General features: G+C 38.0%; 1 protein-coding gene across 1 annotated transcript in view; it reads right to left on the bottom strand.

Moving 5' to 3' along the window:
- Positions 1–2,059: 2,059 nt before the first annotated feature.
- EPC2 (enhancer of polycomb homolog 2 (Drosophila)) overlaps positions 2,060–18,598 on the bottom strand; it is a 31,169-nt gene continuing 14,630 nt past the window's right edge. Inside the window, exons 6-13 of the mRNA XM_010085732.1 lie at positions 18,298–18,489; positions 17,927–18,016; positions 15,310–15,455; positions 14,867–15,210; positions 8,522–8,658; positions 6,503–6,662; positions 4,430–4,763; positions 2,060–3,056 (exon numbers count right to left, since the gene is read on the bottom strand). Of these exons, the coding sequence (XP_010084034.1) occupies positions 2,984–3,056; positions 4,430–4,763; positions 6,503–6,662; positions 8,522–8,658; positions 14,867–15,210; positions 15,310–15,455; positions 17,927–18,016; positions 18,298–18,489 (1,476 nt within the window). The 3' untranslated portion in view covers positions 2,060–2,983. The remainder of the gene's footprint in view (positions 3,057–4,429; positions 4,764–6,502; positions 6,663–8,521; positions 8,659–14,866; positions 15,211–15,309; positions 15,456–17,926; positions 18,017–18,297; positions 18,490–18,598) is intronic.

The following is an 18,598-nucleotide window of genomic DNA, read 5'->3' as shown; positions in this document are numbered from 1 at the left end:
CAAATTGCTGGAGATAAGTTATATTCACAAATCTTACTTGAACATCTCCTAATACGTAACAAACCAGAAATCACTACTCAAATCATATTGCAGGTACACATGAAGTTCAAATAAGGGAAACTAAAAAAGAATAACGTCATCCTCAGCACAGACTATTAAAACAGCGCACAATAACTCAGTCATTGGCAATCTCTGCTATATACCAATATTAGGAGACAGTAGAAGACTTAATAACAATACTCCCTTTTTTTAAATGAAGATTTCTACAGTCTACAGTATAATTCATCACCCTCCTTTTCTTGCACTTGAAGCACACAGTTAGTTGGTAGAAATTCTGAAGAGACAGTATTATAGCTACTTTACAGTAAAGCTACGTCAATACTAATCCTTCAAATGAAACTCACCCCACAGATGGCACACTTATCATTACAGCCTTCGGAATTCATTAAATCCTTTTCTCCACCTCACATTCTTCCAGAATCTATTAAAAGTTAGAAGCTCCAGCTAAAGGTTTCTCAAGTCATTAGATGAGGATTAGACTATACCAAGTCATAGATACAGAGCACTTTTCAGTCATTTCAGAGACATTTTCAGTCCAATTTACCATGAAAGTGATCTACGTTTGTAGTGAGAGGAGTCTCTACTACAGAGCTCAGTAGCTGTCATTTTCAAGTGTACAAGTTTCAATCTGCAGAAGAAATGACTTCACATTTTCATTAAACCTCAAAAGGGTCTTTGGGGATATGTTAGAGAAGCGAGGCTATTTCTATATATCAAGGAGAATAGCTTTTTTTTCTTTTTCAGGCTCTGTTTTCGCAACAATTCTGCTTTAAAAAAAATTCATATTCTAGACTGTATACATCATAGTCATTCCCAGAAATGAACCTAATTCTACAGAAAACCTTAGCCATATGTGAAAAGATCATGTACATGTAAAGAACAATTTGTCGGTTCCAAGGAAGGCATGATGCAGAGACAGTGATGAACTACCATGCATTTGCACAGGTGCCTCCCTCTTGTGCTGACACCCCCAGTCCTGCCACCACACCTCTCCCGGGCAAGGCAGTGACACTGAAGCGTCGTGGGCTCCGACTGTTCTGAACAGATGCCATCTATTATCATCTCTCCTTGCAGGCTTCATACTGAATAGAAAATACAGCATCAGGTAAGCAAAAAATAGTTCATTTTAGACATCTGAGCTTCTGACAGGCTCCCAGTATTTAAAGCTCTGCAAGTGTTTTTAACTGTCAGAATTTTTAACTTACAGAATGTAAGACAAAATATATTTAATCACAACTTGGATTAAAAATAGCTCTTTATATAAAAAGCCAAGAGGAAAAATACACTGACTGCATGACACATTGGCAAATCATATCTTGACTTTCTTTAGAGGGTGGAGAGACTGGACTAGACAACATCCAGAGGTTCCTTCCAACCTCAACAATTCCATGATTAATAAGAAATACAGAAACATTATCCAAAATACAGGTGGAGAACCAAAGAGCAGAAAATTCAATTTTTTTGCCCAAAGTAATACCTGAAGTTTCTTCGGCAGAACAAGAAACTGTCTTGTTCTGAGAATTCCCAGGTCTCAGGTCCCAACTACCAGACCATCCCTCCCCTACCACATACTGCAAGCACAGGAAATAATCACATAAACAGAAACCTTCTGGAAAAAAGTGCATATGCTTTGGTCAAAATCATCAAAAGACCACTAATAACCTTCAAAATTTACACCTCTATTGCTTGCACACTGTGAAATAACCACATGTACAACTTGACCATGTTTTGATATGTATTTTTATTTCCCTGCAGTTTTCACTTATCAAGAACAAGTAACAGGGAAAGTTGTCTGAACTAGTGCATAAACAAACATTCTGAAACACCACTACACGTATCTAATTTACAAGAACCGTATAAAAAAAGTCACTAAAACACTACACTACGAAGGTGTCCAACGCTTACAGTCAGACTTTTTCCAACCCGTTACTTGCCTTGTAGCCACAGGAAAACTCTCCAAAATTGAAAAGACAATCTTGCCACAACCCTCCCTCCCCCCCACCACCTGGGATGGCTCGATATCTAGACATCCAATAATTAATTATTGCAATGATATATAATGCAATACATACCTGGTAAAATATCCTTTATGTGGTGTGTTACAGTTTTAAAGCCGGTTAAAATATGCAGTCTTCAGATAAAATGTAATCAGTTGAAAATTTTCTCATATCTGCACAATTTTATATGTGCTAGATGCATAATTTTCTTAGTCAGGTTTTTTGCCTGTGTATTTTTTATAAACTGGTATTATAAATAGAAATATACATTCAAAATATATGGAAAAGTGAGTTACTACATTAAATTTGCATGTATCGATCCATCCCTTTCCCCTGCACAGTAATAGAAAATACTATTTTGCCTTGAACTTCATATTTGACAGTGAAATGCCACTAAAGTATTTACCAAAAAGTCCATCTAGTCAAATTGTGAAACAAAATGAACCAAGTGAAAACTTTACATTTCCTTTAGAAAAAAATTACAAGAATTTTGTTTCCTAGCTATGAATCTTTAACTTTTTTTTTTTAGACACAAAGTTGGATTTATTTGTACAAGATACAAAATGTAAACATGGCAAAATAAATAGTTAAAACAAGTGATGCAGGATCCCATTTCATGCTCATGATCCCATTAAAGAATTATTTTTTAATCCATTCAGTTGCAAATTCAAGTGCAAAAGCATGATGATGAATATCTACTATTCAAGTAACAGAAATAATATTGATGATACAAATAAACTATTTTACAAGGTAGTGATTTTCCCAATTTTACAAAATTTACATTATATATCGACTTAATACACGATATAATGATAGTCCATTTAGGTCCATTTCAGCTCTCTGTGATCCACAGAGCGCTGTATTTTGCATTCAGTTGGAATATAAATGACTACACCATTAGCACAGGTTGAGACACGGGTTTGAGGTTATGTCACTTCCATGGCTACTGTTGTCTCTGCTATGCCATTTAAACCCAGTCGTTCTGGTTCATGGTTCTCTCTGTAAGAAAAGAAATATTCAATAGTTACAGCGGGAACAGGAGTATTTCCTTATGCAGTGTTAATAATTTTTACATGCACTGTATGTTTTTACACAGCTGTTACCTGGATCAAGGAGAAACCTTAACACATACACACTAGAAAAAGATTTAAAACTAAATGCTGGCATTTAAGAACTGCTTTTACTCCACTAACAGTACAGTCCCTTCTCCAAGAGTATTGCATTTAACTGTAAACTACCAGCCCAAGTTACAGATAAGAGTACTAAAAAGTCTCCTGAGGGAGAAAAAGATATATCACAATGACCCAGTATCATATTCTGTTAGAGAGCAAAAGCATTGTTCTAACACCATTCCCCTCCCCCCCCAATTATGTTCCAGCACTAGCACGAGAGATCTTAAATCTTCTTCTAATTTATTAACATTCTCTGTAGAGAAGCCTGAGACCTAGTCAGCTAAGGTGGTACTCTTCAAGGCATTTGCTGACATGACTTGAAATACCCCTCTGACTTGAGGGAAACAAGAACTAAATGCATTAATTACATAAAAGTATGCTTTAAGGCATGATTTCCAATTTAAAAATACCTTTTTCTCTATCTATTCAGTGACTAAGTTATACATGCAATTTTCCATCTCAACAAGCTCTTTTTAACCTCTCCAGCAGCAATATGAAATAATCAGTAAGCCACATTTGCTAGTATCCATTTTTTACTTTTCTAATTCACAAACAAATGTGACTTTCGAGCCTTCAAACAAAGCCCAAATATTGTAATTTTCAGAAAATTTAGCCATCTGCAAGCTCCTCCCACTCCTGTGAAACAGCTTTTCAGGATCTTGAAATCACAGTGCTGCTGTCCAATGAAAATAAATATCTATCTATATATTAAGATACATGCTGGCACGTATGTATCTAAAATATAAACCAGATAACACCTATATCCATATGTATACATAAATTCGTATGTGCCAGCTCGCATCTTACAACGTGGGTACACAAAATTATGCAGAGAACGTGTGGAGAGTTTGATAGAATCTATCTGAAAGTGCTGCATGAAGAAGGGCCACATTAAAATGGTTAAAATGAAGCTGTTTAAACACAATGGAACTTGACTAAAACTACTAGCGCCTAAAATCAGTGCAAATGATCTAGGGGTTAATCTGCAAAGAGATAGTATTGCATGAGCTCTTGTGGTTTGTCACTGCCATGCTGTAGAAGTCAGCAGCTGGTTGTTTTTGTGATGTTGAAGATACACTGAGAAGCCTCTTAGAGGTGGAAGCAGTTCTATCCAGTGCTCTAGGGCAGAGTCGGGCACATATATGGAGACATCTATGTTAGCACATTACTTAAAAGTGCTCCAACTTGCTCCACACTTACCTTGCTATACTGCTGATGGCACTGCTAGGAGTTACCTTTGGCACTCTGTCCATACTGGCAGCAACTGTGGCAAGTTTTAAGGCTGTTGGCGATGGTGCTGAAGTCCTTGTATTGATATGCACATTGACTGGAGAAACAACACTGACATTGTTGAGGTGCACTGCGTTCGTCAGGCAAGAATTGTTCATGGGAAGTGTTTGAGGGCTGCTTGTGCACAATGCTGGAATTAAGTGGTTTGTGGTGGTGTGGCCAACTGTCCTTACAAGCTGTACAGTTGAAATCCCTGGGCTGGATGATAAAGCCATGTTGGTGGAGTACAAAGTTCTGGAGGTTCCTGTTAGAAAACAAATGTTAATTAAAAATACGTCATTCCTTAGATTCAAAGACAAAGATTAACCTCAGGGGCAATGCATCAAGCACATGTGTCACCGGAATTGTGCAAATCTGTTTTTTAAAGATTCATGAAATACAACATTACAGAAATATTTCTAGTTAGCACAAGGAATGTTACATGGTTTGTTTTTTTTTTCATTCACAGGAACATCGGAAAGCGAAAGAAGTTACCGGATGACAAAGAACTTTTATATTGCCCAACTTTGTACACCTCATTTTAGATGCCTTAAATTGAAGGAGCAACAGTCCCCATAAAAGTAAATTGAATGGGGAACACCCTAGCTAGGCAACCTCAGACACCACTGTGAAGCCAAATTCTGATGCTTTTGAATCACTTTCTACCCTGTCCTGCTGGCAACATCAAGAGGTTCTGGGGACCAGACTCTCTCAAGGCAGCAAAAGTAGGGGTTTAAGACTAAGCAAAGTAGAAAACTCCTTTCAGATTATGCTCCAGTGCTCCATCTGCACTCCTGAGTTGTGAGAAACTGCAGGTTTCATAGTGTGCATTCAAACCAGAGGTTCTCACATTTCATCATGGTATCCTAGCTATTCACTGTTCTGATTTTGAACACAGGGGAACTAGACACATCTTCCCCTAGATTCTTATTCCAAAAAAACCCCAAAAAAACCTGCTTTCAGGTAACATTTCCTAATTTACAAGTCTTCCTATCCTAAATAGGAGTGGCTATTTTACATCATTGCGACTCACAGATTCAGAACAGTAAGAGAAGTCCAATTTTATATGCACAATATTTGCAAGGGTTGTCATCAATCGTAAAGCTGTGTACCGCGTATCAGCATGGTACACTACTATGTGCCTGATCTTACACCCCTCCAAACATTACCCTTTCAGATACGATCTTACACAATTATACATAGGTGGCTTTTTCTTTCCTGGAACTGTTCCAGTATATTGATTTTATTCAGTTGTGTGTTTTTTTGTCCCCTCTATTCATTTCTTATTATCATTAACCCAGCCTGGCAGAAGGCCTATAAAACTAATCACATCATTAGCTGGTAAAACAACAAATTACTCTAAAAGCCTTTTATTTGTTACGGCAGCCAAATGCCAAACAACATTTGTCTCTTGGCAACGTGGCTACTGCACCAGCATGACTGGCGTTACTGCCTTCTGATACTGGAGGTTCAGAAAGAGGGGCAGGAGGAGGTAGTGAATGCCAACGTCTACACTTCTGCCTGAATTTCAGAGGAATCCTAAATGATGAAATCTGAAGCTTGCAGTAATGCCAAAAGAACTGCTACAAGTAGTTTAGTATGTTTCTGTGTGAATAAGCAAGTGAGATAACGACCAAAAAACGTAGCAAGTTTTCTGTTTCCTTCTCAAAGTACTCAACAATGTCTTAAGCAATTGATTTTTAATTACACATTCACACTCTTTTAAAGATGCTGTCATTTATACTTCTGATCATAACATATTATTAAAAGATAAAAGCCTATAAAAGAAAACAGAAGCAAAGCTGTTCCAGTGTAAAAGTGCATTTGGTGCACTAACCTACATGCCATGGCACAAATGTATTTTAAATAACAGTATTTAAGAAGTACCCACAGTCAATATAATTGGCTTTTTTTCTTTATTTAATAGTATTTTAGAAATCAGAAGTAAGATCAGTTGACATATTCTCAGCCCACACTAGACCACAAGTTGTAAGAAATCATCACCTGAAGGCTGGACAACACCGTTAATATTGTTGTGGCTGGTGTTTTGTTCCTTCGTTGCCTCACTGCGACTAGGAGCAGGTGCACTGACCACCGCAGATGCAGCAAAGTGGGCGCTGGCTGAATCAAGTGTTTTTGACATACAGTCAGAGGTGCTGGAGCCCTGTGGGAATAAAATAAAATTCTTTATAGTTATCCAAGTAGAAAATGAAATATAGGTTTGCTATAATGCACAATTACCAGCAAATAAATAAATACGAGTTCTAAATGTAATCTAATGCACTGTAACATTAAATATTTCCATATCAGAAGTCTGACGAAAAGCTGAAAATCAGTGTCCAAATGAGTGTTGAGAAAGCGCTGTCCAATTCAGGCAGTCAATGGCTCATGCAGTTCTTAGCACAACAGATCACTTTCATGACGTGTTCTTTAGCCCAGAGAAGAGAAGGCTCTGGGAAGACCTTAGAGTAGCCTTCGAGTGCTAAAAGGGGGTTACAGGAGAGACGGGAGGGCTCTTGATCAGGAGGTGTAAGGATAGGACGAGGGGGAATGGTTTTAAGCTGAAAGAGGGGAGATTGAGATGAGATCTGAGGAAGAAATGTTTTCCTGTGCGGGTGGTGAGGCAGTGGCCCAGGTTGCCCAGAGAAGCTGTGGATGCCCCATCCTTAGAGGAGTTAAAGGCCAGGCTGGATGAGGCTTTGGGCAACCTGGGCTAGTGGGAGGGGTCCCTGCCCATAGCAGGGGGTAGGACTGGATGGGCTTTAAGGTCCCTTCCAACCCAAACCATTCTGGGATTTTATGTGTTTGAGAAGTTTCCTCCAAAGAAACAATTATGCCTTAAGCTTCCTTCTCTTTTCTGTCTCCAGGCAGCAAATACACTGCAACTGCAAGTCTAAAGAATTTTCAGTATTTATGGTACATTCATTCCCACAGAGCAATTTGTACCACAGTGTAACTGTCCACCGCATTCTGGAAGCGCACATCTTCTATCAGTCCAGTTTCTCTGAAAGAATGGTAAGTACTGGCAAGACACCCTGAAATGGCTGAATGTACCATTCTGCAATTTCTATTTATATTAACTAAGAAAATGCCATTCCATAGACATTCAGAGTGTCTTAAAAATTCAATCCTTTTGTTTAAATATTCTGATAGTGTGTCTTTACATTTTTTATAAGTGAAATCAGTAACCACCAGTACCAAATGCCTCATTAATCAACACAGAAAACACTGAGGAGAAGCGACAAACAGCACTGGCAATGAGATATAATATGCTCAAAGTAAAATAAGTTTTCCTAGTAACAGACAACAGCAACAGTTTTTTTTATTTTCTTGGTAAGAAACTAACAGAAAAGTAAGGTCAAGAGAAAAACATGCATTCTTCCCTTACAACACATTACACAGGAAAAATGTGATTCTTTTAGAAGACATAAGTAGTAATGCTGGGAAGGGTGAGGTGGGGAAGGAATAAAATAAAATATGCAAAATTACCTTTTTCCTCTCAGAAGCTACCAATTTTTAGTACTCACTGAACATCTGTTCAGAACACAATACACTACCTCATAAAGCAGTTTTAATAAACAAGTCTCTTTGGAGAACTTATACAAAGGAGGATAAAACCAGTGAAAATAGTATGACTCAACAGCGCACTGGCTATTTCTGCACTTACCAACTCTGTGGACGCAACTAACACATTAAAATAGGAAGTCTCTTTCTCAACTTTTATCATACAGCCATGACATATAACTTTAAAAAAAAAATCCAACTGGTTTTGATGTTGAAACTTAAACTATTATCTCATTCCAAACAGAAAATGAAAGCAAGGTATTTACACTAGTACAGCATAAGCTGTCTTCCAGGCACTATACAGCAAGCTGGAAAATCACCTTGACCAAAACCCATTCTACATTCATTCTAGAATCTAACATACTTACTGAGGTGTTATATTTCGCGTAGAAGAGAGATGAAATACACCAGTAAGGAGAAAGGGAGATACCAGCGTATGACAACACTGAAGGTGCGTACCTGTGCTTTCGGATGTGTCTGTTGTGAGGAATGCTGAGATTGCTGTTTCTGCTGAAGCTGAGCAAGTTGTTGCCTCTGCATTTGAACTAACTGCTGTTGATGTGTCTGAAATTGTTCCTCTGTGATACCCCCTGTTACTGCAGAAAACAAAGTGAAGTTGGGGTTAGACAGGCCTGCACAATACAAATACATCGGAAACGCAGGAGTGCATCCCTGCTGGATAACACGCAGTTGAAGACAATATACACTGTTAGATGCTTGAAAAGATCTTCACATATTCTTATGTAAAGGAGAGATCAAGCTAAATTTTTTTGTGGTGTTCTTTAAGCATTGAAGCAATTTATAACAAAAGGATTCATAGGTTCCACTGCTTTTAAGCAGTTTCTGTCTTAGGTAGTTCTGTCTCCAGCAGCTTCAAACAAAAGCTTAAAGAAATTATTTTCCTGGTTTTCAGAAAACAAGCATGTCCTAAAAATCACAGCTGAGGAAGAAGTACATGGGCTGAGCTGGGTGCCTTCTCTCCCAGTAAACACTGTCCATTTATTCCTGTACAACTTTCCTTCCCACAGTCCCTTATTAACGTCCTTTTCTCTGACACCAGAAGCACACACCTGGCATTCGAGAACATGTACTTCAACAGCACAACCAGAATTAAAATATTTAAAGGGTTTATATATAGTTCTATACCGATGCACTTGTAAGGACTATAAGCTAATACACAACGACAAAGCTAATCTCCAGGTCTAAACCCAAGTATGTTTGCAAATATCACGAAGCACTGTTTATTTACCAAATCCAAATTTATTTAGAAATTCCTATTTCATACTTTTTTCCCTGAAGGAAGTGCTTAAGTTTCACCTGAACATGTTCTTCTCTGCCAAGTAATTTATTTTAAAATGGAGTAAGAGTTTAAGACTGACATGGTAATTTTGTTTATTTATGAGAACCAGGTTAATGCAACCCCAGTAGCATCATATGCTCAACAGGTGCAGGGAACAATGAAGTAAAAAAAAGCCGTTCTCAATATTCTCCTCCCAAAGAACTGCACACTTTATCAAATGAAAATACTGTCCAGTATTTAGTGTTAAAACCTGGGGTTTGTGCAGTTGATGCTAACCTGAATAGCTCTCCCAGGAGGAAGTAAAAAGACAATTCATTTTTCAGAGATTCCCATAAACTGCATTTCAGCAGTTTATTCTGAACTATATTTTTCAGAGACTGAAGCTGTCATTCACCCTAAACACCTGGATTCCACAGGAATATCACCTTACCAAGAGACACTGAGATCACTTTGTATTTTAGTGTTAGCTGTCTTTCAAGCTCTGGCTCTTTCATTTACTAATTGTAATACTCGCAGTTGTCCTGAAATTCCATTCGGAAGAAATACCAAAATTAAGTCAGTGACTGTTTAGAAATTAGTACTGCAACTTCTTCTCTACTGCTAATTATTAAAACAGGCTTCAGCCATGCTGGGAGGGCACTTAAAAATCCAATGACTTATACAGTTACTTCTGTTAGATGCTACGGGTTTTATTATCATCATTTCCAACATATTCTAAAAACAAATCTAATTCGTACTTAGCTGTATTTTGTTCCTCTTGAAAATTCTTACCTATTGCTACAAGCATTTTACTCAAAGGTCAGTCAGCTAAGTTAAGTTCCCTCACAACAGCCTCCCAAAATGTGTTGCATTACTAAAGGCAACAGAGCCAAGAACAGCATTATGGAACATTACACATACATGTATTTCTATTTTTAAGTTCTGAGGTAACACATTCCAGAACACGTCTTTTGTCTTATAAAAAAAGTGTTTTAGAACAAGCTTATACGGTACGAAGAAATACCTAAATTGCATTTAGCCCCAGTTAGCTATTATTTGGCTGCAGTACGGGGGTATTCGTCTAGACTTCTTCGGACTGCAAAGACATAATATAGAAAGCAGCCCCTACATCAGAGCATCATCAATTTAGCCTACATATCAATTCTATGTTTTCAATCTCCCTTCCTTCTCAGTTTGACACAGACCATGAAGCTATGACACTCTGTTACCAGGTACAGGGAAGATTACCTTAGCAATGTGATAATTGCTTATGCTGCCTTTACATGTTTAAATTCCACTCAGTTCACTGCCTATCACCAGATATTTATTCAGTGGTCAGCCTGAGCTCAGCTGTTAGCCTTGTTATAAAACAGCAGATGTTCATTAGCACACTTAATATCATTTGCTTCTGCCAAATCAAACAACAGAAGGGTCCCTAACAGAAAAAAACCAGCAAACCTCTATGATGTCCCACGGTAGCCTTTAAGGTCATAGCTAAGTGCAAGGGTTCTATACTTCTTATAAAAAGTTCTATTTACCAGAATTTTAGCTTCCACTGCTGAGTGTCAGGATTTTCTGTTTTACCATGGCCTGACTGTACTGAAACACTACAACAGAAGAGGGTAAAAGGGCAATGTGAAATTAAGTCTTCCAGGCTCCTCTCCTTCTTGACAGCTTTGGTTTGGCTTATGTCAGTCCTCTTAGGATCTGAAGCCTTTAATCAAAGATCACCTTTCAGGGTGCCCCAAAAGTGGTATTCATCCATTATTCCTACATGCTATTTAATTCTGGAAAAAAAATACCTCTAAAAGGTAAAAGCTTGTTCCATAAGCAAAATTCTTCAACTGTGAATGCCATCATCTGCAGTTGTCTTTTGTATCTAGGGACGTGGTCACTGAACAGATGACTATTTGAGCAGGTCACTAGAACTGGCAGCTGAAGCAGACTGGAAGCCAAATGCTACACACTGACTGTACAGCAAACTGCTGAAGATTCTGCCTAAAGTCTCCTTCTTACTTCAGTCCCAAAAATCTGCTGAGCTGCACTCTAGGAATTCAGCAAGCAGGTTAAGTATTACGTAGCTGCTGTAAGTAGCACCACCTGCAAACTCCTGGTGACTTCCTTCCTCCATCATCTCTGCTGATGATCAGTTGTATCCCTAGCTCATGAGTTGATCTCCTTTTAGATTAAACACAGAATTCTTCTGGAAGTCTCTCTGGCAGAGACCAGCTTACTTTTCCAGATTAGTGTGTAAGACTACAGAAAGTTTACACAACTGATCAAAGGGATCAGAGCGTTTCAGTGACTTTGTCTCTTAAAGTTCCTCAAATTCAGCTTTCCCATTTGCAGTTGTTGTAACACGAGCAAGAGAATACTTCAGTTTGAAACAGGGGTACTTTATTCATGGACTGATCAGGCACTTTCAAGAAAGGATTAGTCACAGATTTTTCAAACAAGTCCTTCTTTCTGTTTGTACAACACCTAGCATATGAGGAAACACCAGAGTAAGAGTTGCTTTATTAGTACAAGTGAAAAATATAATGCAGAGGTAACTTTAAATATACTCATGCACCAAAACCCAAAGGAAGCAACTCCCAAGTCTTCTCTGAACTAAAAGAAAAAAACAAAAGCAATCAGTTTAACTACTGTCATTGTTTCCTCCAGAGGTAGCTTTATGCTTACAGATAAGTGTGCCATGAAACCAACTGATTTCAACAACCATCTCCCAAACAGAATTACTTCAATAAATGCAGTGATTGTACCTGTGCTGATTTAATGCACAACCAGACTTTGACCAGCCCTTCCAAAATCTACTCACTATTTACTAAGGAGAAAATCTAACAGCGGTGTCTCGCGCTGGCTCAGTTACTTGTCGAAGAGTTCTACTGCCTATTGCATTTGATCCTTTACCAGAATTACAGGATCTGTTTTGCAATTTACATCTGGAAAGAAAAAGGTTTCCATAACCATAAATTTCCCTGCATAACGCACTTCAACAACCGAGTGATCTCTAATCTAAATGTATTCTTCAGATGATTTCTACGATTCTGTAACAAATGTTAATTACTCTTCCTCTACAAAGTGGCTCAGATCCAGCAGATTTGATTTTATGCATTTTTAAAAATATTTCTCTATGCTCGTTCCCATCATTAAAATGCCTATTTCTCTAGCCTGTCCTTTAGCTCTCTTTCCCCAACAGTACAAATCCTGAAGGATGAGTGCTAGTACACATGTGAATATCAGGGTTGTCATTAATTGGCCATGTAGCACCAACAATTTAGGTTTTTTTACTCTTGTTGATGGTATTACCTGACTCAAAGGGCTAACATTTTTTTTTCCTTACATATACACAGCTACCTGTCAAAACACAGCCCCCTCCCTTTCCCTGAATATACGGCTTAAATGCTGTTCTCATTTTTGTTTTCTTATTATGGGCCATCTTTCCTCTAGCTACTGGAATTCTCTTCCACTGCTGCAATATTCATTTATACTAAAGCAAGGTATGGAGATTTCACAAATCTCTTTAACCTTTTTCGTTCACTCATTTATTCATACACTATTAAAATCAGATACATAAGCTTCCATCTCAAAATATTCTATTTTTTCTCAGGTAGACTCCACCTTCAAGGAAAAGTCTCCCCAGAGCAGAATTCTAAGCCTCAAAGTTTTACATCCAGCTAATCCTTAAAAAATCAATTGGTATTTATTACATTATCATGAAAAATACTATGGGAAGAAATAATCAACTAACCTGTATCTTTTTAAGCAACTTTCCTTACCTTGGTGTCACCATACTTTACTCACGCAAACAGAAAACTTGCAGTATCATATAAAGAGCTCTTCCTCATTGTTCCTTACAACTTACAGTCCATGTTCCACATCCCTAACTCTGACAAACAGCAGTCCTTTCTATTTTCTGCATTTGCTTTAACAAGACATCTCTTGATGCTTATCAATAATCCCCTCACAAAAACCTGCCTCCTTCTGCTGCAGGTACAACTCTCCAGCCCTTCAAGTTTCTTACAAAAAAAAAATTATACAAAATATGACCATAGCACATTATGTCTGTTCTCTTCATACAGCAGAAAAATACTCTTGTGCAAACCTTTTCATGAGAGAGAACAACATAAAAGTCACAATGACTACACTGAAAAGTTATAGAAGTATTAGGCTGGAATAAATATTCTGTGCTTATGCCAGCATTACACTGATGTTACTTAATAAGGTAACACACAGTGTTTTCAAACCATAACATAGAGAAAACTGCTTTTGCGTTCAAGACATGGAATTTCTACCCAGGAATTCTAAAGGTATGTTATTTAAGATTAAACACCCACTCCTGCAGTTGACTTTAAAGAAGACAGACCATTCCACACCCATATGAAGTTCATTATGAAATTCAGAATCAGCCTATTATCTAATTATCCCATTCTGCAATACCTCATTGTGTATATGCACAACAGAGTAGGAAAATACTCAGATGCCTGCTGATGCTTGGTAATAGATCTCTTTTGGGGTATCTCCCATTGTTCGTCTTTTTAAAGACTCATACACCCTTTCACGATTATAAAGAAGTGTCAATGTTAAAACTTACGCAATTACAACTCCTAACACATGAAGCAAGTAATGCAAAGACTAATGTAAGCTGAAAGCAATTTTTTCTTTTGGTAGCTTTTATTCCAACTTTAGTGCTTATATACCCAAATTGCTAAAAAAGGGTCTATCAAGATCAGCAGTGCTGTGTATATTTTATATTCTTGTGAGGATACTACAGGAAACCTTTTTTTTTTTAAAAAAAGATTGTAAAACTTTGTATGTGAAGGGCTGTCTCACTCCTCTGGAGCTATCAGGTCACTGGCTATCAAAGTCAGAGATGACATTTAAGGGAAAAGGCAATCTCCTATCACAATCAACGGCTGATGATTTTCTGAAAAATCAGAGAAGGCTGAAGCATCATTGGAGGCTTACAGTGTTAATTTTTTTTTACATTTTTTTTTTTTTACTATGTCTATCATAGAAATCAACAGAAAGCACTGTTTTCAGACCTTTTCATGCCTACTCAGTATGCTTACCAACTTACTACTGGTTTTCCAAGACGCTTTGGCAAGACTTAAAAAGAAAAACTCCAACAACAAAAAAAGACATCCCTTCCCCTCTCCAAGAGACCAACTGCTTTGCTTCTGCATTTATAAAAAGCATTCTTCTCTCCTTAAACAAGGTTAGGCCAATAAAAAGACTCAACCACACCTAAGCAATTCTTAAATATGAGCAGAATCCCTCCTTGCATAATGCATGTTTAAATCCAGGACTTTATCAAGATTCTATTGAAACTGAAATGCAAGTAGGAGGAAGAGGATTGTTTGTGGAAAATCTCTGTATATTCTAAGAAATAAAAAACAATTAGCTTGTATCTTCGGCTTAGGTACTACACATCACTGCTGAAGATGTTATCAGTCCAGTCACAAGAAAAAAAAAAATCAGAAGTCAATATTTTAAGTTTCAGGAGAATTCAAATCCTTGCCTACCTGATATGCCATTCTTGCTGGTGTTCAATAAAGCTACAGACGTTGCAGAAACTCTTTTATTATTCACAGTCTGCCCTGGTTTCCTTGAGGTACATTCTTCGCTATCGCTGTCCTGTAGATTTAGTAGCCTTGGCTGAAAACACTGCAGTCGACATGATCTGATATTGCTTAGTATTTCAGAAAGGGACAGTCTGTTTTCACAATGTTTATTGGAAGCATTGGTCCGTGAAAAATTAGAAGAAAAGTCTAAAGACTGGGAAGAGCTTGAAAAACTGTTCAGCATTTCCGGGTCAATCTGTCTCAAGACAGGATCATGTTCTGTGGATATTCGGTCCATTATAACCCTGAGTAAAGAGGATGAAAAAAGCCATTAGTTTAAACATCTCTTTCTCCTACTTTTATCCTTTGAAGGGTAATGAAGAGTAAAAATAACACAACTGTACCTTCCACCCCTGCCAATTCGTCTTCTTGCAAATCCTATACATCTTCTTGGAATTGTAAGGGTTGTAAGGCAATGCCTGAACCTCAGTTTGTCCAATTCTGCCAATTCCGAGTTTTCATATGAAGAATTAGTTTGGTCCAAACGAGGCTGTAAAGAAACAAGAAAACACAATTTTGCACTCAGAGCGTATACTTCGGTCAGGTTACTACTAAGGGATTAACATGCACTGGCTACAGTACAGAAAATGCTGAAAACGCCCATAGAACTACCACTTGATTAATATGCTCAGATCATAAAAGAACTTTGAAAATTAAAAAAAAAAAAAGCATGAATTCACAAAGCAGAAAATCCTCTTTCCTTGATTAGTCATAAAATTAGATGCCACAACCAAGACACAGAACATGCCAGAATCAATTCATTCTACCAAGGAGCACATAAAACTGTCCTCCTCAGACACAGGTCCACCTGGCCCAGTACCTCCTGTCTGATAGTGGCACTTTCAGTGATTAATCACAAGATATAAAACACAGGAAGCAATTCTTTTCTTGTTACAGCCTCTGAGCCTCAGGCTTTCAGAAGCCAAAGGACCTTCAGCAGGCAAGGCTGCACCCTGACTATGTTCTGTAATCAGCTGAGGGCCTATCCTGCTCACAAATTTGTCTCATCCCACTCAAGAGTGAGTGGCATAAAAGCTTTTGTCTGTAAAAATGAGTTTATGAAAAATACTTGATAGAAATACCTCTAATCTATACACACAACTCTAGTGATAAGTCTGACACTACAAAAGAATACTTTAGCACTTATTGTGACAAAGGAAACACCAAGAAGGCCTGTTCATCTATCAAGGATCCCACTGAATCACCAGCTCTACAAAGCAAAGCGATAATTCCCCAACTCAGCTTGCAACTTAAGCATGTAGGCAATGTCAAAAGGGCTTCCTAAATTTGCAGTTTAGTTTTATTCATGAAACACACACTGCCAAAGGTAACAGGTCGCTGCTCTGAAGGGCCTTTGTCCCAATACACAGCATTCAGTTACCAGATCCTGACAGCGTATTTGCCTATCAGCTTACCTTAGAGGATTTTTATTACTCCATTAATATCTTCGTTACTATTACGAACTCAAAACTGCATAACCTTTACAAGCAGAAATGCTGCGTGCTGTCTGAAATGTCTTATATGACAGGTGAATAAATATTCATTAAAATAATCAATGTTTGTGATCAGGTTAAATCTACAGCAACAGTAGTGCTGTACATTCAATTAATTTATGTTAAGAGTTAATCAAAACTCAAACGGCTTCAGGAGTTAAAAAACCCACAAGGCTAATGTTAAGGCCGTTAAATAACCTGCTTCTAAACAGCAACAGAAAAGAAACAGAAAAGAATGAAAATACAAGTTTTCAGTCATCTCAACTTCTTTTGGCAAAAGAATTAACTCAGAGGCTAAGAGAAATAAATAATTACAAATTCCAAGCAAGAGAGTAGCTTCAGCTAACCCTCTGGAGCTAAGCAGAAAAGGGGACTAGATTAGCTATCAACAGGTAAAAAAAAAATCACCCAAACTGAAAGAAAAAATTCAGAGGCCACAGAAAAAATGGGCGGCAAACAGACAAGTATTATCTTAAATAACCCATTAATAAATCTCTAAAAGAAGAGCAGTTGTTAAAAATAAGGACACATTCCTGGAAAGATGGAGCTGTCTGTTGTAGCCAGGAAGTGACTACAACACGGCAGGACACGGCAAAGCGGGCACAGTGTCAGTGCCAGCCCTCATCTGACCTGGGCAAAGAACTTTGAGTGCACCTTGTGCGAGATGCCCATGCTATGATTTGAGTATTCTGGGGGAGGTCTGGGCTTCTGAAACAGCCTACCTAGAGACTAAATGACTTCTCTGGAAGTGGCTTTAAAGGCTACACAATGACACAGTTACTTTGCCATGCAACTTCATCCCATGGGAAGCAGGCAAAGAAAAACCAGACCCACTACAGTGTTGTGTTGCCTTTCTTGGTCCTCTGCATCCTAGAGCTCCCATCTATAAGCACACGCTTGGTGAGAAAATCTCACTGTCAGTGGTTCTGAGATGATGACAGGACATCTATAATTAGTCTCTGTCCTCTGCTCATTCTGGCAATTGCAACTAAATGTTTTTCAACATAGCTACAGTTTGCACTGATTTCAAAATAAATTTTTTATTGAACTATGGGAAACAAAATGCTCAGACTAAACCCCTCTGCTTCAATAGCAGACTCGGCTCAATGCCCCAGTAGGATCTCTTAGCAGGCCTGACGACTGGGACAACTAGTATTTAACAAGCTCTACAAGCTGGGAAGAAAGGATGCACTAAGAAAACTGAATGGGACAAAATCTCTTCTTAACAGTGGCTGAACTGGTCTGCAGGCAACACATTCTATTACCTTCAGGCACGCCCAGAGGAACAGTACAATGAGAAAAATTCTCATGAAAACTCTGAACAATTTTCTCTGGATTTATTAAGCCATCAAACTTTGGTGGTGAAAGTAGGAATAGAAGAAATATTACACTAGCACTATGCCCATCTAAATTTAAAAGAATACAGAACAAAAACCAGCATGCAAAATCCAACAGCAGATAGTCTTACAGCATAATACTGGCATCCTGCTCTTCTCCTGAAAGCACAAGGTCCATCAGGATCGTTTTCTTCTTCTGCTTCTGATATGGGCGAGGGTACCTACACAAGAAAGCAAAGTCATTCTTCCAGCTGCCACATAATACACTCTTTATTTATTCATTATACAAGTTTCTATAATATGACTTGACATATTTCTATATTAAATGCAAGCTTCTCTGAAGCAGAGCTTAGAAAAAGAAAACAAATTACAGTTTATGCAAGTATCTTTTACAAATGTCCACTGTCCAACAGTTATTCTCTGTTTCAAGCTAGACTGGCCAAATTACAGGCACCTGAAATGTCTACCTTCTGCACCCTGCGATTTTGTAACGGAGTATTACCTGCGGGAACTCATCTTCATCTGAACTGTGGAAGTCATATTGTTTAATATCGCTCTTGCTGATAACAGGCAAGGGCTCGGCAGAGGGCTGCTGAGAAGTTACCACACACTCTATTTTAGGTTTCTTTAGGTACTTCTTCTTTTGACGTACAACATCCGACACCTCCTCCTTTAGAGATGAATGATGAGGATGCTGCTTGTGAAAAACAAAACAAAAGAGTCATTAACCTTGCTTCTTCTCATGACTTAAGGACATGACTGCTTATCTTCTAAAATCTCTCAACATGCAGTATCTGCAGATA

Source organism: Pterocles gutturalis, unplaced genomic scaffold, assembly GCF_000699245.1.
Source record: "Pterocles gutturalis isolate BGI_N339 unplaced genomic scaffold, ASM69924v1 scaffold21415, whole genome shotgun sequence".
Classification (NCBI taxonomy): Eukaryota; Metazoa; Chordata; class Aves; order Pterocliformes; family Pteroclidae; genus Pterocles; species Pterocles gutturalis.
This window is presented reverse-complemented; position numbering and strand designations above follow the sequence as displayed.